Consider the following 17,353-nt stretch of genomic DNA (forward strand, 5'->3'; position numbering starts at 1 on the left):
GGTAAACATGTGAGCAAAAGGTTAACATACATTATGGAATAACAGACTCATAATTAAAAATAGAGCCTGATTCCATGCAGATGACACCGATGTGAAGCCACAGTGGGTTTTCTACATCTCATGTGCCCTTCCTGTCTCTATTCCTCCCCCTCACCTTTCATTCTGTCCCTCCAGTCCAACCCCCTCCCCCGCAGTTATATTTAGTATTACAGCCTGCGGGGTTCTAAAATAATTCTCTCGTGTTTTTGAGTCTCACTGAAGAGGAAACCTTCATTTCGTGGCATATTTTTATGTACATATTTAGCTCGTGTCATATTTTACATATATATTTAGCTTTCCATTTCTTAAGAAATAAATACGAAAAACTGCTTTTTCAACAATGAATTCCAAGAAGCCTGGAGCCTGGTTTGGGATGGATGGGAGGATGGGAAGCTGGGTAGCTTTTCCAGTGGGAAGGATCTGAATGGAGGCCAGATTTCTGGGGTGGCTGGTACAGTCTGGGGGCATGTGAGAGCTTCACTGGGTATGATCTGTCAGAAGGGAGAGTGGTAGAAGTTAGGGCCATAAATCACTTCCTAGATGTGAAGACAAAGGGACTCCAATTCTCTCAATCTGGAAGTAGTGGAGCAAAAGAGATCAGTAGAATGGAGGGAGCAGCTGCACCGCTGCGTTACTCCCTGACAGCCAGTTCAGGGCTGCAAGTGGTGGCTGCAAAAGCCAGACAAATGCATGGGAATCCGGGCATTAGATGAGAGTTTCTGGGAAGCATCTGTTATTCTCCAGCGTGTCCAGACAGCTTGAGGCCCATGCAAGTGCGGCAGCTGGGGTGGAGTATAGACAGTCAAGGAAATGGGATTCTGTGTCTCTAGTGGAGTGTCCCAAGGTATGCAGGGCTGCTCTGTACATGAGTCTGCTTAGGTATCTCAGCCTGATTCCACATCCATCCACGCTCAACCCACCCCTTTTTTCACTGCCCCTGCCACTGGCCCTGAATAGTGGCTCTGAGTGTGAGAGCCCAATAGAGGAGGCTGTGCTTAGTCTGATGGGTCAGTTTGCATTGGAAAAGTGTGCTGGAGGGCCAGCTGTTGACTACCTCCAGGAATCACTCACCCTGAGAGGGGCAGTCCCTCCCTCCAGGGTCAGCAGGCCCCAGGTGTCCATGCATCAGAATACAGAGCACACCAGATCTGGGCACCCTCATCCCCTTGGGAAATCTCGTGTCCATCACATGGCCTCCTGAATCAGAGAAACAGGACTAGGAAGACACCTTTCACTCTGTAGAAAACACCGTGGATTCATAACGTCGACCGGCTTCACATTCTATTGCTTCTCCTGTAGTCAGGAGTGGGGGTATGAAGCAAGCGGAGGGCGGGGCACTGCTGTGTTCACATCCTCTTCCCCACTTCCTCTGTGGTCTGAGGACAAGTGTTAGTAGGTGGCCAGATGGAAGGGACATGGTTGGGGGAAGAGCAAAGCTAACTGCTTCCTGTGTGAGGAAACCCACAGCCAGTCTGTATTTATTGGGGTCCTCAGCCCACTCAGCTAACAGTGTCCAATCATGGCAAGGCAGGCTCCTACAGTTCCACTTATGGATCAAATGTCGGGGACAATTTTACCCTCTCATGTTTATTTCAGACTCAAGTAGAAATCACACCTGAAAACTGTTCTAAGGCTTAGGCTGAACAACTGAAAGGGGCCCAGCCTGCCATGATCATCTATTATTTCACCCATGCCCCTTCTCTACCCGCAAGGAGAATGTGATCTCCTAGATCCCTGCTTCCCTAAACTATACAGATTGGGACTGGAGGATCCGGGACTAAAGGACAACTCAGAAAGGTGTGCAGATTGCCTGGGGGAGGGTGTCCTTGGTGACAATGGATGAAAATGGCATCATCCCTCTTCACACAAAGAAAGCCAAGAAAAGCAGACCTCATTCCCAACTCCATTCATCTGGAAATCCGTTTTGAAATGGAGGTTCTACTATTTTTTTGGTATGGCCATAGATTAGGAAATGACTGCCATTGAAAAGAAAGTTTGTAGGGGGCGGTGCCTGTGGCTCAGTCAGTAAGGCGCTGGCCCAATATACCGAGGGTGGCGGGTTCAAGCCCGGCCCCGGCTGAACTGCAACCAAAAAAAATAGCTGGGCGTGGTGGTGGGCGCCTGTAGTCCCAGCTACTCGGGAGGCTGAGGCAAGAGAATCGCTTAAGCCCAGGAGTTGGAGGTTGCTGTGAGCTGTGTGATGCCATGGCACTCTACCAAGGGCCATAAAGTGAGACTCTGTCTCTACAAAAAAAAAAAAGAAAAGAAAAGAAAGTTTGTCACACAGATCACAAGAGGAAGAGGCACACCAGGCCATGGAGGGTCAGCAGGGAGGTACCAGGGTTGGTGAGGAGGCAGAGGGGATAGGGAAACCTGGCAAGAGACTTTACCACAGTTTCTGTGGGAAGGACAGGTGAGGCGGACTCACCTTTGGCACTTGGGATGTTCCTAGTTGTTTGGAATTGGCCATGGGTGATTAGAACAGTGATCCTGAGTGTGAGGGGCTGTGCTTAGTCTGGATTGGTTAATTGACATTTGAAAAGGGTACTCTAGGGAATCACTCACCCTGAGAGGGGTGGTCACTTCAGGGTCAGCAAGACCTCAGAAGTCAAAGCATCAGAAATACAGAAAATGAGGCCAGGCGGCAGTTCAGACCTAGAATCCTAGCACTCTGTGAGGCTGAAGCAGGAGGATTGCTTGAGCTCAGGAGTTTGAGACCATCCTGAGCAAGAGTGAGACTCTGTCTCTACTAAAAATAGAAAAATTAGCCTCATATCATGGTGCACACCTGTAGTCCCAGCTACTCAGGAGGCAGAGGCAAGAGGACCTCTGTGCCCAAGAATCTGAGGTTGCTGTGAGCAGTGATGATGCCATGGCACTCTACCCAGGGCAAAAGAGTGAGACTCTGTGTCAAAAAAAAAAAAAAAAAAAGAAGAGTACAGAAAATGACAGGCCATGGTTAATGTACCTTTCTCTGCTCTGCTGTCAATTCTCAGCTCAAATCACATCTATTCTAAGAACACTTCCTAGGGCCCCCCATCCCCCTGGGATAGCTCCCTCCCTGAAGTCCTATAGCACTTAACATCCCTGCTGTCCACTTTGGTACCTAATGTCTAAGTAAAGTGTATGCTATGTTGTTCTCCCTTCCCCCATCAAAAATCTACCCTCCTGGGAGCCGGGGATTGTGTCTTCTGCTTCTCCACATTCCTTACAGCAACTGGCACAGAGCCTTGAACATAAGCACTCATAAGGTTTTTTTTAGGGAATGCTCAAGATTCTGTTTGGTAGGCCACAGGGATGATGCTTTAAACAATTTTTTTTTCTTAACTCCTAGACAGGAATAACCCTTGATTAGAGGCACTCACAACTCACTTTCTTCCTTTTTTATCCAGCGCTTGCTCTTTCTACAATTTAGAATGTTTAAAAGTCCAGACAGCCTTTGTGAATTTCACAGACAAGGAGAATACAGACAGCTCCAGCTGTGAATACAACTCGGAAGGGGTCTTTTCTAATTGCAGCTGAAAAGGAGAAATTGAGTTAATATTGATGCGCTGACCACAGTGTTTCCTCCATTAACTCCCAGGAAGGGAGTGGATTACACATGTCAGCAGGTTCACTGCGTAGCCAGAAGGCAGATAAGACATGTCTGTCTCATGTATTTTCATTAACAGGCAAATCATCTATGTCGCGTCCATCTTGGCTGGTCAGTCTGGCATAGGCTACCAGGGAGGTGGATTTACCTGGTTCCATGTGGCCTGGCATAAGGAGTGAGACTCATGAATCCTCAGGGCATTGAACACAGAATGGGGCAATGGGGCTGCTGACCCTGGGCTCTTTCTCCAGGAGAGCAGGAGCTAAGACCATGGACCAAATGCACAGTGGGTCAGACCTGAGTGTGAAATGTTAGAATAATCTGGCTCCTCCTCTGGGGCAGAACTGAAAGACAAAAATAACCCCAAATTGGGAAGCATGGCATGAAATTAAATTCCAGGGCCCTCAGCTACAGCTTTGCCAGTGGGCTGGTTTCCCATCAATGTCCAGAAATGCCCTTGTCAAGCAAGTTGGACATTGCTGGAGTGGGGAAGGGACAAGAGTTTTCTCTGTGGCTGCCCTAATGTTGCAGTGGTTGCCCCAGCTGGCTTTAGTCCCTCACTGTTCAAAATATAGTCCACAGTCCAGCAGTACTGGTGTTATTTGGGAGCTTCTTAGCAATACCGGATCTCAGGCAAGGCCAGCGCAAGGGTAAGGGAAGGGGGATGCCTTTCAAGTACAAAACTGAAGGGAGTGCCCAAAAGCTCAATAACCAAAACAAATAATATTTTAAAGTATCAAAATCAATGCAAAAAAAAAAAATTCGTGACGAACAAAATATCAGAGTTTAAATAAAGGCAGGATCTGACCCTGTACTTAAGTGATCCCATTTTACTCATCTCATGCTAATCTTGGCTCTGATCTCAGGCCCCAACGCACACCTACAGAATCAAAATCCATATTCTAAAAAGACCCCCGCAGAAGTTACATGCACATCCAAGTTTGAGAAACACAGCTTTAGTCAATACCTCCTACATCATTACAACCCAAAGTCTTGGAATCCTGACAGCAGCAAAAATGGGAAGATACGGGCAATGACAAAGTTCCAGAAGCAACACCACCAGCTTGCTTGCCATTGGCCTGGATTTGCAAACCACCACCTTCAAATTGCAGCATTTTATAGTTTACCATGAGCGTTAAAAATATTTTGTTATGAAATTTTTATAGATTCATAGAAAGTCTCCAAGATAATACAGGGTGTTCTCAGTATACCCTTTCTTTTCCTTTTTTTTTTTTTTAATAGAGTCTCACTCTGTTGCTGGGGGTTTGGGTGCCATGGTGTCATAGCTCACAACAATATCAAATTCTTGCACTCAAGGCATCATCTTTGCCTCCGCCTCCCAAGTAGCTGGGACTACAGGTGTCCACCACAATGCCCAGCTATTTTTGGAGACAGGATCTCACTTTTGCTTAGGCTGGTCTTGAACGCCTGAGCTGGAGCAATCCACTTGCTTCAGCCTCCCAGAGTGCTAGGATTACAGGCTGAGCCACCATATCTGGCTGTCCATCCCAGTATGCTCTTCACCCAGTTTCCCCCAGTGATTACTGTCTTAGTCTGTTTGGGCTGCTATAACAAAATACCTTAGACTAGATCATTTATAAACAACATAAATTTATTGGTCACAGTTCTGGAGTCTGGGGAGTCCAAACTCGAGGCCCCAGCAGTGTGAGGGTTTGGTCTTCATATGTCATGTCTTCTGTGTGTTCTTATGTGGGGAAGATGGACTTCGTCAGGTCCCTTTTATAAAGGCAGTAATCAATCCCATTTGCAAAGGCTCCATGCTCATGACCTAGTCACTTCCCAAAGGCTCCACCTCTTAATACCAACATTTTGGAGATTAGATTTCAACATATGAATTTTAGGGGGAATAATCATGAAGATCATCCCAGTTACATCTTATGTAACCATATGCAATAAAAAAATGAGGAAATCGACTTTGCTATAAGGTGCATGCATGTCATTTTATCAAATGTGTAGATTCACATAACCAACCAAGTTAAGATACAGAACTAGGCTATTGCCACAAAGATCTCCCTTGAGCTACAGTGTTATAGTCCCATCTACCCCCTTTCCTAACCTTCCATCTCTAGCTCCTGCAACCCCTGATCTTTTGACAACATTTTGACAATGTTATACAAGTGGAATCATATAGTATGCAATTTTTTGAGATTGCCTCTTTTTTTAACTCAGCATAATTAAATTGAGATCCATACAAATTGTTGCATATATCATTAGTTTGTTCCTTTTTATTGCTGAACAGTATTCCATGATGAATGTACCATAGTTTAACCACTTACCCATTGGAGGACATCTGGGCTGTTTTCTGTGTTTGGATATTACAAGTAAAACTTCTATGAAATATTCTAGTTCATTCAACTCTTCATATAGATTTTATAATTATGTTATCTATGTTTACATGAAAGAATCTTACTGAGATTTTGATAGAAAGTACATTAAATTTAAATATAATTTTGAGGACAATTAACATCTTTACTGTGTTGAGTCTTCTAATCCATAAATATGGTTTGACTCTACATTTACTTATATCTTTTTTGATTTCTTTCATCAGCATTTTGTAGATTTTAGCATATAAAAATTTGGATATATTTTATTATATTTATATCTAAGTATTTCATTTGTTTGAGTGATTACAAGTTGCCTTGTATTTTTTTTAAGTTAGGAGATAGGGTCTTGCTATGTTGTCCAGGCTGGACTCAAAACTCTTTAACTCAAGAAATCTTCCTGCTTTAGCCTCCTAAGTACCTGAGACCACAGGCACATGTCACTATGCCTGGCATCTTGTATTTTGATTTCAATTTCAATATGTTTATTGCTAATTTTTACAAGTACAATTAATTTTCTTATGTTGATGTTATGAGCTTGCTGAATTTAAGTATTGGTTCCAGGAATTTTCTTGCAGATTTCTTAGTAAACCATCCTGTCATCTACTTTTTTTTTTTTTTTTTAATATTTCCTTTGATCTAGATGGCTTTTATTTCCTTTTCTTGGCTTACTGTGCTTGCTGGAACTTCTGGTACTATGTTAAATAACAGTAGTGAGAGCAGCCATCTTTCCTAGTTCTTGATCTTAAGGAGAAAGAGTCTGGTTTCAGCTTTAAGTATGAAGTAATTTGCAGGTTATTGTAGACATTCGCTATCATTCCTTTCTCTTTCTACTTTATTGAGACTTTTTGTAATAGAATGAATAAATGTTGAATGTTTTCAGTTGCTTTTTGTGCATCAATTGATAGAATCATGTGATTTTTCTTCTACAGCCTGTTGGACTGCACTGAACAATTTTTCTATCTCTCTCTCTCTCTCTCTCTATATATATATATATATATATTTTTTTTTTTTTTTTTTGCAGTTTTTGGCCAGGGCTGGGTTTGAACCTGCCACCTCTGGCATATGGGGCTGGTGCCCTACCTCCTTTGAGCCACAGGTGCTGCCCTGAGCAATTTTTCAATATTAACATAACCTTGCATCCCTGGAATACACACTACTTGCTTATGGTGTATAGTTCTTTCTTGCTATATAGCTGGATTCTATTTGATAACATTTTGTTAAGAATTTATGTGTGTTGGGTGGCACCTGTGGCTCAGTGAGTAGGGCGCCAGCCCCATATACCTAGGGTGGTGGGTTCAAACCCAGCCCCAGCCAAACTGCAACAGAAAAATAGCTGGGCATTGTGGCAGGCGCCTGTAGTCCCAGCTACTCGGGAGGCTGAGGCAAGAGAATTGCCTAGGTCCAAGAGCTGGAGGTTGCTATGAGCTGTGATGCCATGGCACTCTACCGAGGGTGACAAAGTGAGACTCTCTGTCTCTGAAAAAAAAAAAAAAGAATTGATGTGTGTATATACGTAAGGGATATTGGTCTGTAGTTTCTTTTTTTGTACTACCTTTGCTTGGTTTTGGTATCAAGGTAATACTGGCTACATCAAATGAATTGAAAAATATTCCTTCCTTTCACATTTTCTAGAACAGATTATGTAGAATTGATTTTAAGTCTTCTTTAAATGTTTGGTGACATTCTTCAGTAAAACCATCTGCCCATTATACATTTTTATATTTATAATTTGATTTGATCATCATAACAACCCTGCAAAGAAGGCATTTTACAGATATGGAACTTAAGGCTCAACAAAATGAAATGACTCACCCAAGATCTAGACGTCTTCTGATCCCTAAGTATAGTGTCATTTCCACTGCACCATAGTTCCCAAGATAATCTAGGCAGAATTTTCAGGAATTCGAATCTCTTTGGGAAACAAGGAAAGAGAATAGTCTTTTTTAGCCTTGGGCTTAGGCATTTCTCTTGCCTCAGCCTCCCGAGTAGCTGGGACGACAGGCACCTACCACAACGCCCGGCTATTTTTCTTTGCAGTTTGGCGGGGGCCAGGTTCGAACCCGCCACCCTCAGTATATGGGGCTGGCACCCTACTCACTGAGCCACAGGTGCCACCTCATAAAACAAGTCTTAAAAAATTCAAAAAAACTGAAATCAAACCAAGTATTTTCTCTGGGCATATGGAATAAAACTAGAAATCAATAACAAGAGGAGCATTGGAAATTATACAAACACATGGATATTAAACAATGTGCTTCTGAATGACCAATGGGTCAAGGAAGAGTTTAAGAAGGAAATTTAAATAGTAATTGCCTACATCAAAAAAGTAGAAAAGCTTCAAACAACCTAACAATGCATCTCAAAGAACAAGAAAACCAAACCCAAATTAGTAGAAGAAAAGAAATAATAAAGACCAGAGCAGAAATAGATGAAATTAAAACTGAAAAACAATACAAAGGATCAGTGAAACAAAAAGTTGGCTTTTCTTGAGACAGTCTCACTCTGTTGCTGTGGGTAGAGTACCATGGTGTCATCATAGCTCACAGCAACCTCAAACTCTTGGACTTGAGCAATACTTTTGCCTCAGCCTTCCTAGTGGCTGGGACTACAGGCTCCCACCATGAGGCCCACCTAGTTTTTCTGTTTTTAGTAGAGATGGGGTCTCACTCTTGCTCAGCTGGTCTCCAACTCCTGAGCTCAAGCAATCCACCAGCTTCAGCCTCCCTGAGCGCTGGGATTATAGGCATCAGACATCATACCTGACCTAAAAAGTTGTTTTTTTGAAAAAAGATAAACAAAGTTGGCAAAACTTAGCCAGATTAAGTAGGCAAAAAAGAGAGAAGATCCAAATAAATAAAATCAGAGATGAAAAAGGGAACATTACAACTAATACTGCAGAAGTCCCAAGGATCATCAGAGGCTACAATAAGCAATTAAATGCCAATAAATTGGAAATTCTAGAAGAAATGGATAAACTCCTAGATACACACAACCTACCATGATTGAACCAGGAAGAAATCCAAAACCTGAATAAACCAATAACAAGTAACAAGATAGAAACAGCAATAAGTAGTCTCCCATCAAAGAAAATCCCAGGACTAGATAGCTTTACTGCTGAATTCTACAAGGAAAACTAATACTAATCCTACTTAAATTATTCCAAAAAAATCTAGGAGGAAGGAGTACCCTCAAACTTATTCTATGAGGCCTGTATCACCCTGATGCCAAAAGCAGACAATGATGCAACATAAGAAGAAAACTGTAGGTCAATGTCTCTGATGAACATTGATGTAAAAATCCTCAACGAAATACTAGCAAACTGAATTCAATAACACATTAAAAAGATTGCTCACATGATCGAGTGGGATTCATCCCAGGGATGCAAAGATGGTTCAAAATACACAGAATAACCCATGTGATACATCACATCAATAGAATAAAGAACAAAAACCATATGATCATTTCAACTGTTGCTAAAAAGGCATTCAATAAAACTCAACATCTCTTCATGATAAAAAGTCTCAAAAAATGGGAGGTATAGAAGCAACTTTCCTCAATATGACCAAAGCCAAATATGGCAGACTCACAATTAGTATCATACTGAATAAAAAAAACTAAAAACGTTTCCTCTCAGACCTGGCACAAGACAAGGACACCTACTTTCACCACTGTTACTCAACACAGTACTGGAAGTTCTAGCTAGAGCAATCAAACAGGAGAAAGAAATAAAGGGCATCCAAATTGGAAAGAAAAAAGTCAAATTATCCTTGTTTTCAGACGATATGATCTTACATCTAGAGAAACCTAAAGACTCCATCAAAACAAATTCAGTAAAGTAGCAGTATACAAAATCAACACACAAAAATCAGTAGCATTTCTCTATGACAATAGTAAAACATCTAAAAAAGAAAACAAGAACGCAATTACATTTATTATAGCTCAAATAAAACAAAATACCTGGGAATAAACTTAACCCTTTAAAGAAGTGAAAGATCTCTGTAACAAAATCTGTAAAACATTGAAGAAGACACAAAAAAATGGAAAGATATTCCATGCTCGGGGATCGAAGAATCAATATTGTTTTTTTTGTATTTTTTTTTTTTTTTTTTGTAGAGACAGAGTCTCACTTTATGGCCCTCGGTAGAGTGCCGTGGCGTCACACAGCTCACAGCAACCTCCAGCTCCTGGGCTTAAGCGATTCTCTTACCTCAGCCTCCCGAGCAGCTGGGACTACAGGCGTCCGCCACAACGCCCAGCCATTTTTTGGTTGCAGTTCAGCCGGGGCCGGGTTTGAACCCGCCACCCTCGGTATATGGGGCCGGCGCCTTACCGACTGAGCCACAGGTGCCGCCCGTCAATATTGTTAAAATGTCCATACTACCCAGAGAAACCAGCAGATTCAATGCTAACTCTTCAAAATATCAATAACATTCTTCACAGAAATAGAAAAACAAATCCTAAAATTTATAGGGACACACAAAAGACCGAGATAACCTAAAGCCATCGTGAGCAAAAAGAAAGGAACTGGAGGAATCACATTACCTGACTTCAAATTATACTATAGATTTGTAGTAACCAAAACAGTATGGTTCTGACATAATAACAGACACATAGACCAGTAGAACAGAATAAAATCCACATGTCTATAGTGAATTTATCTTCAACTAAGGTGCCAAGAACATACAATGGGGAAAGGACTGTCTCTTCAGTAAATGGTGCTAGGAAAACTGAATATCCACATGAAGAAGAATGAAGCTAGAACTTATGTCTCACCATGTACAAAATTAAATCAAAATAGATTAAAGACTTAAATCTAAAACCTAAAACTGTGCAACTACTAAAAGAAGACAGACATTGGGAAACAGTTCAGGATATTGGTCTGTGCAAGGACATCCCCAAGGCACAGGTAACCAAAGCAAAATTGGACAAATGGGATCACATCAAGCTAAAAAACTTCTGCACAGGATGGGAACAAATTAACGAAGTGAACAGACAGCCTAGAGAATGGGAGTAAATATTTGCACACTCTCCATCCTACCCAAGGGATTAAATAACCAGGACATATAGAGAGCTCCAACAACCCAATAGAAAAAAGGTCAAATAATCCAAATAAAAATGGGCAAAGGATCTTTCGCTTTTTTTTGCAGTTTTTGGCTGGGGCTGGGCTTGAACCCGCCACCCCTGGTATATGGGGCCAGCGCCCTATCCCTTGAGCCACAGGTACCACCCCAAAATGGGCAAAGAATCTAAATGGACATTTCTCAAAAGAAGACATACAAATGGCCAGTGGGTATATGAATAAATGTTCAACATCACTGGTCATCAAAGAAATGCAAATCTACAATGAGATGTCATTTCACCCCACTCAAAATGCCTTTTATCAAAAAGGCAGACAAAATAACAAATACTGGCAAGAATGTGGAGAAAGGGGAGCCCTAGTACATGTACACTGTTAGTAGGAATGTAAATTAGCACAACAACTATGGAAAACAGTATAGAGGTTCCTCAAAAAACTACAAATAGAACTACAATAGTAGTTCCATGGACAGATCATTCAGACAGATCAATCCCACCACTGGGTATATATACAAAGAAGGGGAATTCAGTATCTCAACAAGATGTCTGCACTCCCATGTTTATTGCAGCGCTGTTCACAACAGCCAAGATTTAGAATCAACCTAAATGTTCATTAACAGATGAATGGATAAAGAAATTGTGGTGCATATAGACAATGGAATTATATATGGAATATTATATAGCTGAAGAAGGAATGGAATCCTGCCACTTATAACAATATGGATGGAAGTGGAGAACATTAAGTGAAATAAACCAAGTGCAGAAAGACAAATCTCAAATATTCTCACTCCTATGTGAGAGATAAATAGTAAAAACAAGATCTCATGGAGATAGAGATTAGAATGACAGTTACCAGAAGCTGGGAATGGGAGTGGAGGTGGAGTGGATTAAGTGGGGATATTAATGGGTGTAAAAATTTAGTTAGATGGATCGAAAAATTTGATAGTGCAACAAAGTGACTATGATCAACAATAAATTATGGAATGTTTGAAATAACTGAAAGCGTTTCTAAAACAAAGAAATGATAAATGCCTGAGGTGATGGGTAACCATAAATAGAGTAAAAAATGAAAACAAGAGGTTGGTGGCAGTGACCTATCTAATTGCAAAGTCCCAGAGGCAAAACAAGGTCAAGATGTCTAAAAAGAGCAGAGAATCCTGTTTCCTGCGCCCCTGACCACCCTTTGGGGGATTTGAATCCATCTTCTCTCTTATCCATCCCACATGACCCACTGCCAAATTTCTGGCCTGGAGTGATTGTCTTTTTTAAGGTAGGATTTTTACTTCCTCAATCTTTTTTACCACTTTCACTACGACTTCTATGAAGTCTTCTTCCAACTCAAAGCTTGCCATTCTCCTGTTCCCTGGTCTTCAATCATTTCTTATTGTCTGCAGTTCTCAGCTATGTGGTTGTTGTCTACGTGTGTGTATGGTTCTCGAGCTTCAGGGAACAGAAGAATCACCTGGAGAAACTAGTTAAAATGTTAAGAATGTTAAATCCCAACCCCAGAGATTCTGATTCAGTAACTGCTCTGAGGCCTAGGGAGCTGCATTTTAATAACCTACCCCTGGCAATTCTGATATAATTAATCTGTAGAACACATTGACCAAACAGTGGCCTCTGGGGTGAAGATCCCACTCCCTGGCCTGACTTTCAGAGCCCTCCACAGTTTGATTTCAGCTTGCTTAGCCAACAGCACCCCTCCTTCCTCCTCACCCCCACATCTCAACTGTAGTGACTGAGACGGAACCAGTTGGTAGATTTGCTTTCTGCAGTACAATTTCTGAGTATTTGCTGGGAATCCTCTCAGCTTGGAAAGCTTTCCCTCAGGTTGTCTATTGAAGCTCTATCTTCTTACAGGGCCAAACTAAAAGTATATATCCTCCAAGAAGCCAATCCTAACTCCCCCAGGCAAAATCAATCTCTCCTGTTCCCTTTTCTCCTTGCTCTGGTATCTGGACTACAGCAGAATTGTTCAAACTATAGGTTGTCACCCATTGGTGGATTGTGACCAGATTTTTATTTAAATTTGATTACTAGAATACAATAAACTAGAAATTATCCATACTATAGAAAGGGCATGAGTTTATTTCAGTTAAATATACAGATATATACATATATACGTTTGTGTTATGATATAAAATGCATTTCCTATGGGTTGCAGTAAAGTTACAACATTGAGAACCACTGCTAGAGCCTTCCTCCCAACTGGCCTCTCAGGACAGCCAACAGTACAGCCTTCTGTTTTCCTTTACTGTGAACCTTTGGAGAATAATAAAGTAATCTTTATGCCCCTATCTGTATAATTTCATTGTGTGTTTTGCACTTAATAAACATGTACCGAGTTGAACTGAACTGCATGATCCCAATCATAACTTTTCTGGGCTTAACTATTTCCAATCAAGTGTCTTTTTCCAATCAAGGGTTTGGGGTTAGGACTATTCCTTTCAGCAACTGCTTCTTTGTCAGGCAGTGAACGTTGGGACATTGCCAGGGGAATAGGCACCTCATCTTGGCCAGAAGAAAAGGGCAAGGCAATGAGATTCCTTAGTACAGTGAATTTCCTCTGGAAATTCAGGAATGGAGTGAATGGCTCTCTGGGCCGAGGCCGCTCAATGGAAGCCTGCTCTGAAGCAGTGATTTTCAACTGATATGCCATGGCACACTGCTGTGCTGTGAGAGGATCCCAGGTGTGCCATGAAAATTTTAAAGATCATTCATTAAATTATTTTTGAAAGGAGTTTGACATACAGTAAGTATATTCTTTTTTTTACTCTTTTTTTGATCAACATAATTTAAGTGTGCTGCAGAAGTTTAACTATAGATTCAAATGTGCCATGAGATAAAAAAGGTTGAAAACTGCTGCTCTAGAGGGCAAGAATAGGAACTGGCAGCTAGAGGCACTGCTGGGGGTGAGACTTATTGATCCTTTGATGTTCAATAAAAAGTCACTTTGCTGCCTGCCTCCAGGCCAAAGAAATCTTTAGCATAGGTGACAGACTGGGCCATATTTGGAACACAGATGTATTTCTTAAGCAGTGGTTCAAAAGGCAATGTCAAGGTTGTTTGACCTATGAGCAGCTGAACACAAATCCCCTTATATCCAGCTTGCTTCTCACATCCTCTTAACTGCACATCTCCTTCAGCCTCGACCTTGGGAACGCTTATCTACAGCAAGGCCCTTGCCTTTGAGGACACACTGTAGTCCTCAAGAAGAGCTGGGACATAAACTTTCAGAAACAGTTTTCATGTTCCTTCAACTGGATGCAGAGGGAGAGAATAAGGGCAGAGGGGGAGAATGCTGGACACAGCACAGGGCTGGGCTTTGAAGGCAGGGCTCAGGTAAGTGGAGGGTAAGAAGGAAGCTTTTGGAGGTCAGAGAGTAAAGGCAGCCTGTCAGAGAGTCTGTGACAGCCAAGGGCCAGATTTAGATGATCCTGAGGAAGACTGGGGCGTGAAGAGAAAGAAAGAGCGGCTGTGGAGTTCATTCAAATAGCAGAAGAGTTTCGTTATAAGCCTTTAACTTGGCCCCCAAATAACACTTGAAAACAAAGTAATATTACTCGTTTAAAAATCAAACATGACTAATGACAATTAAGGTTATGGGGGGGAAGCAGAAAGAGGGATGGAGGGAGGGGGGTGGGGCCTTGGTGTGTGTCACACTTTATGGGGGCAAGACATGACTGCAAGAGGGACTTTACCTAACAATTGCAATCAGTGTAACCTGGCTTATTGTACCCTCAATGAATCCCCAACAATAAAAAAAAAAAAAAAATCAAACATGGCACACGTATTAGAAGGGCTAAAATCTCAAAACCAACAATACCCAATACTGGTGAGGATTTGGAGCAACAGGAACTCTGATTCACTGCTGCTGAGAATGCAAAATGTTATAGCCACTTGGGAAGACAGTTGGCAGTTTCTTACAAAGCTAAACAGATTCTTACCACATCCATATGGCTCCTAGGTATTTACTCAACTGCATCGAGAACTTATGTCTACACAAAAATCTGCATATGAATTTTATATCATCTTCATTTATAATCACTAAAAACTGGAAGCAGCCAAGATGTCCCTTGGTAGATAAGTGGATAAATGAACCGAAGTACTTCCAGACAATGGAATATTATTCAGCGATACAAAGAAATGAGCAATCAGGCCGTGAAAAGACACAGAAAAACTTTAAATGCATACCACTTAATGAAAGATGCCTGTCTGGAGAGGCTATATATTAGGATGATTCCAACTATATGGCATTTTGGAAAAGTCAAATCTATAGAAAGAATAAAAAAATCAGCGGTTGCCAGGAGTTGGGAGGAAGAGAACGGATGAGTGCCAGGAGCATAGTGGATTTTGAGGGCAGTGAAATATTCTATGTGATACTATAATGATGGATTCATATTATACATATGTCAACTTACATAGAAGTCCAGAACACAAAGAGTAAATCTTAATGTAAACTACGGACTGGAGACCCAGCATGGCACCACACAGATCTTCCCCTCCTTGCTCCTCCCCACCTGGACCACAGAGGGCCTAACTAGCCCTGCCCCAGAGGTTCAAGTTGGAAGGACCCTGACCTACCAGCATCCTCCAACAGACTGTGGAATCTATCCACCCCCTATGGTCCTTAAAAAAAGAGACCTTCAACCACCCTTGGCGCAGACTCTATCTTTGCCCTGCCCGGCGAGTCTCTGTCCTTTTCATTAAACCTGAGCTGAACCTCTCCATTCTCTGGTTTCATCCTGGGTACATCACCGAACCCCCTTTCATGGACTATAGTTAATAATGTGTCAGTGTTGATTCCTCAAGTGTAACAAATGGGCCACATCAGTGCAAGATTATTAATACAATGGAGGAAACTGTGTGTGGGAGGTAAAAAGATGTGGGCGGGGGGTTGTTTGAGTATGTGGAACTCTGTGTACAACCTGCTTGATTATTCTACAAATCTAAAACAGTGCTGAATTTAATTTTTTTAGAGATTTCACATTGAAAGAAAAAATAAAGGCAGCACCTAATGTGGCGAGAATTCTGAGTGTTAAGAGAGGTAGCAAGTGAATCCTGTGAAACTTGCTTATAAACTACACGGCCAGCCATGCTGCTCAGGCCATTGTTCACCTAAAAATTCTCTCCCTATATAATCCAGGCCAGGTTTCCTCTGCGGTGCAAGCTCAGGCCCTATTGAGGTTTGCACAATGAACTCCCTAGGAAGTAAGATAGAAGACTTTTCAGCCCCTTCCTAGTTTGCTGAATGTTATCACAAAAATGAAATTGAGCTTGTCTGATACATTTGAAAAAGCAACGTTACTTTTCTTCCTAAGAAAAAAAGCCAGTAGCCCAACTTTTTTCTCAACCAGTGCCAATGAGGATGGTCTTTGGGTTGATTGCTGATTCTCCATAATTATGTGCAAGGTCCTTTAAATTTGTTTGGGTGGTTTTTCTCTTCTGAATAATTAGGGAGGCAATCAGCACATCTTTCATATTATAAGGAAGCTTTTAAAAAAAAACATTCCTCCACATTAGGAATTTCTGCGAGTGACAATAGCAGTAAATTCCAATGTGTGCCTCTAATGGCTGTTAATGAGGTGCTTGTTTTAAACCCTCCGGAGCTGCACGGAGGACCCACTGAGGATCTTTAAAACAGGATTAATCCCCATGAGTTCTAAATCCTTTTGCTTTGGGGGCTGAAATCTGGTTCCTTAACCTTTTAAATCGCCTATGTTGCTTTGAAAGTTGACACTTACTATTTAAATGGCAAGAAAAATGGGAAATACACCTTGGCATTACAGAGCTGAACATATCGATTGTGACTATCACCTTTAATCTGCACCTTTCCTCTTTATAATGTGTGGGTTTCTTTTCTTAATTAGAAAGAGCCAGGGATTATCTGCACAAGACTGGAAGGTTTATCGTGATTGGCGGGATCGTCTCCCCTGTCCACGACTCCTACGGAAAACAGGTGCGTTCCTTCCTTTGGCCCTGTCCTCCTTCACCCCTTTTCTGTCCTGATAGCTCCTCCAGCATAAAACTGCCCCCCCCGGAAATGCCAAATGCCCCCCGATCAGGCCTGCTTCCCAGCTCAGGACCATGGTCAGACCTGTGAGGGTGGGGGTTGGAGCAGCATCTCGGAGGACCCACAGCTTTCATGAACAGAGAAGCAGACTCTGGGTGCTACTTGGTATGATAGATGCCAAATTGTGGTTAGCTATGGGGTGAGCTGCAGAGGGCAAGTCTTTGCCAGGATTTTACGAGAAAATGGCCAATGCCTCTTATAATCTGACTTAAAATTCATTTCCCTGCC

General features: G+C 41.9%; 1 protein-coding gene across 1 annotated transcript in view; it reads left to right on the forward strand.

The window, feature by feature from the left end:
- NMNAT2 (nicotinamide nucleotide adenylyltransferase 2) overlaps positions 1 to 17,353 on the forward strand; it is a 162,907-nt gene that overhangs the window by 102,555 nt on the left and 42,999 nt on the right. The window contains exon 2 of the mRNA XM_053605776.1: positions 16,923 to 17,011. Coding sequence (XP_053461751.1) covers positions 16,923 to 17,011 — 89 coding nt within the window. The remainder of the gene's footprint in view (positions 1 to 16,922; positions 17,012 to 17,353) is intronic.

The sequence above is a fragment of the Nycticebus coucang genome, chromosome 10 (genome assembly GCF_027406575.1).
Source record: "Nycticebus coucang isolate mNycCou1 chromosome 10, mNycCou1.pri, whole genome shotgun sequence".
Lineage (NCBI taxonomy): Eukaryota > Metazoa > Chordata > Mammalia > Primates > Lorisidae > Nycticebus > Nycticebus coucang.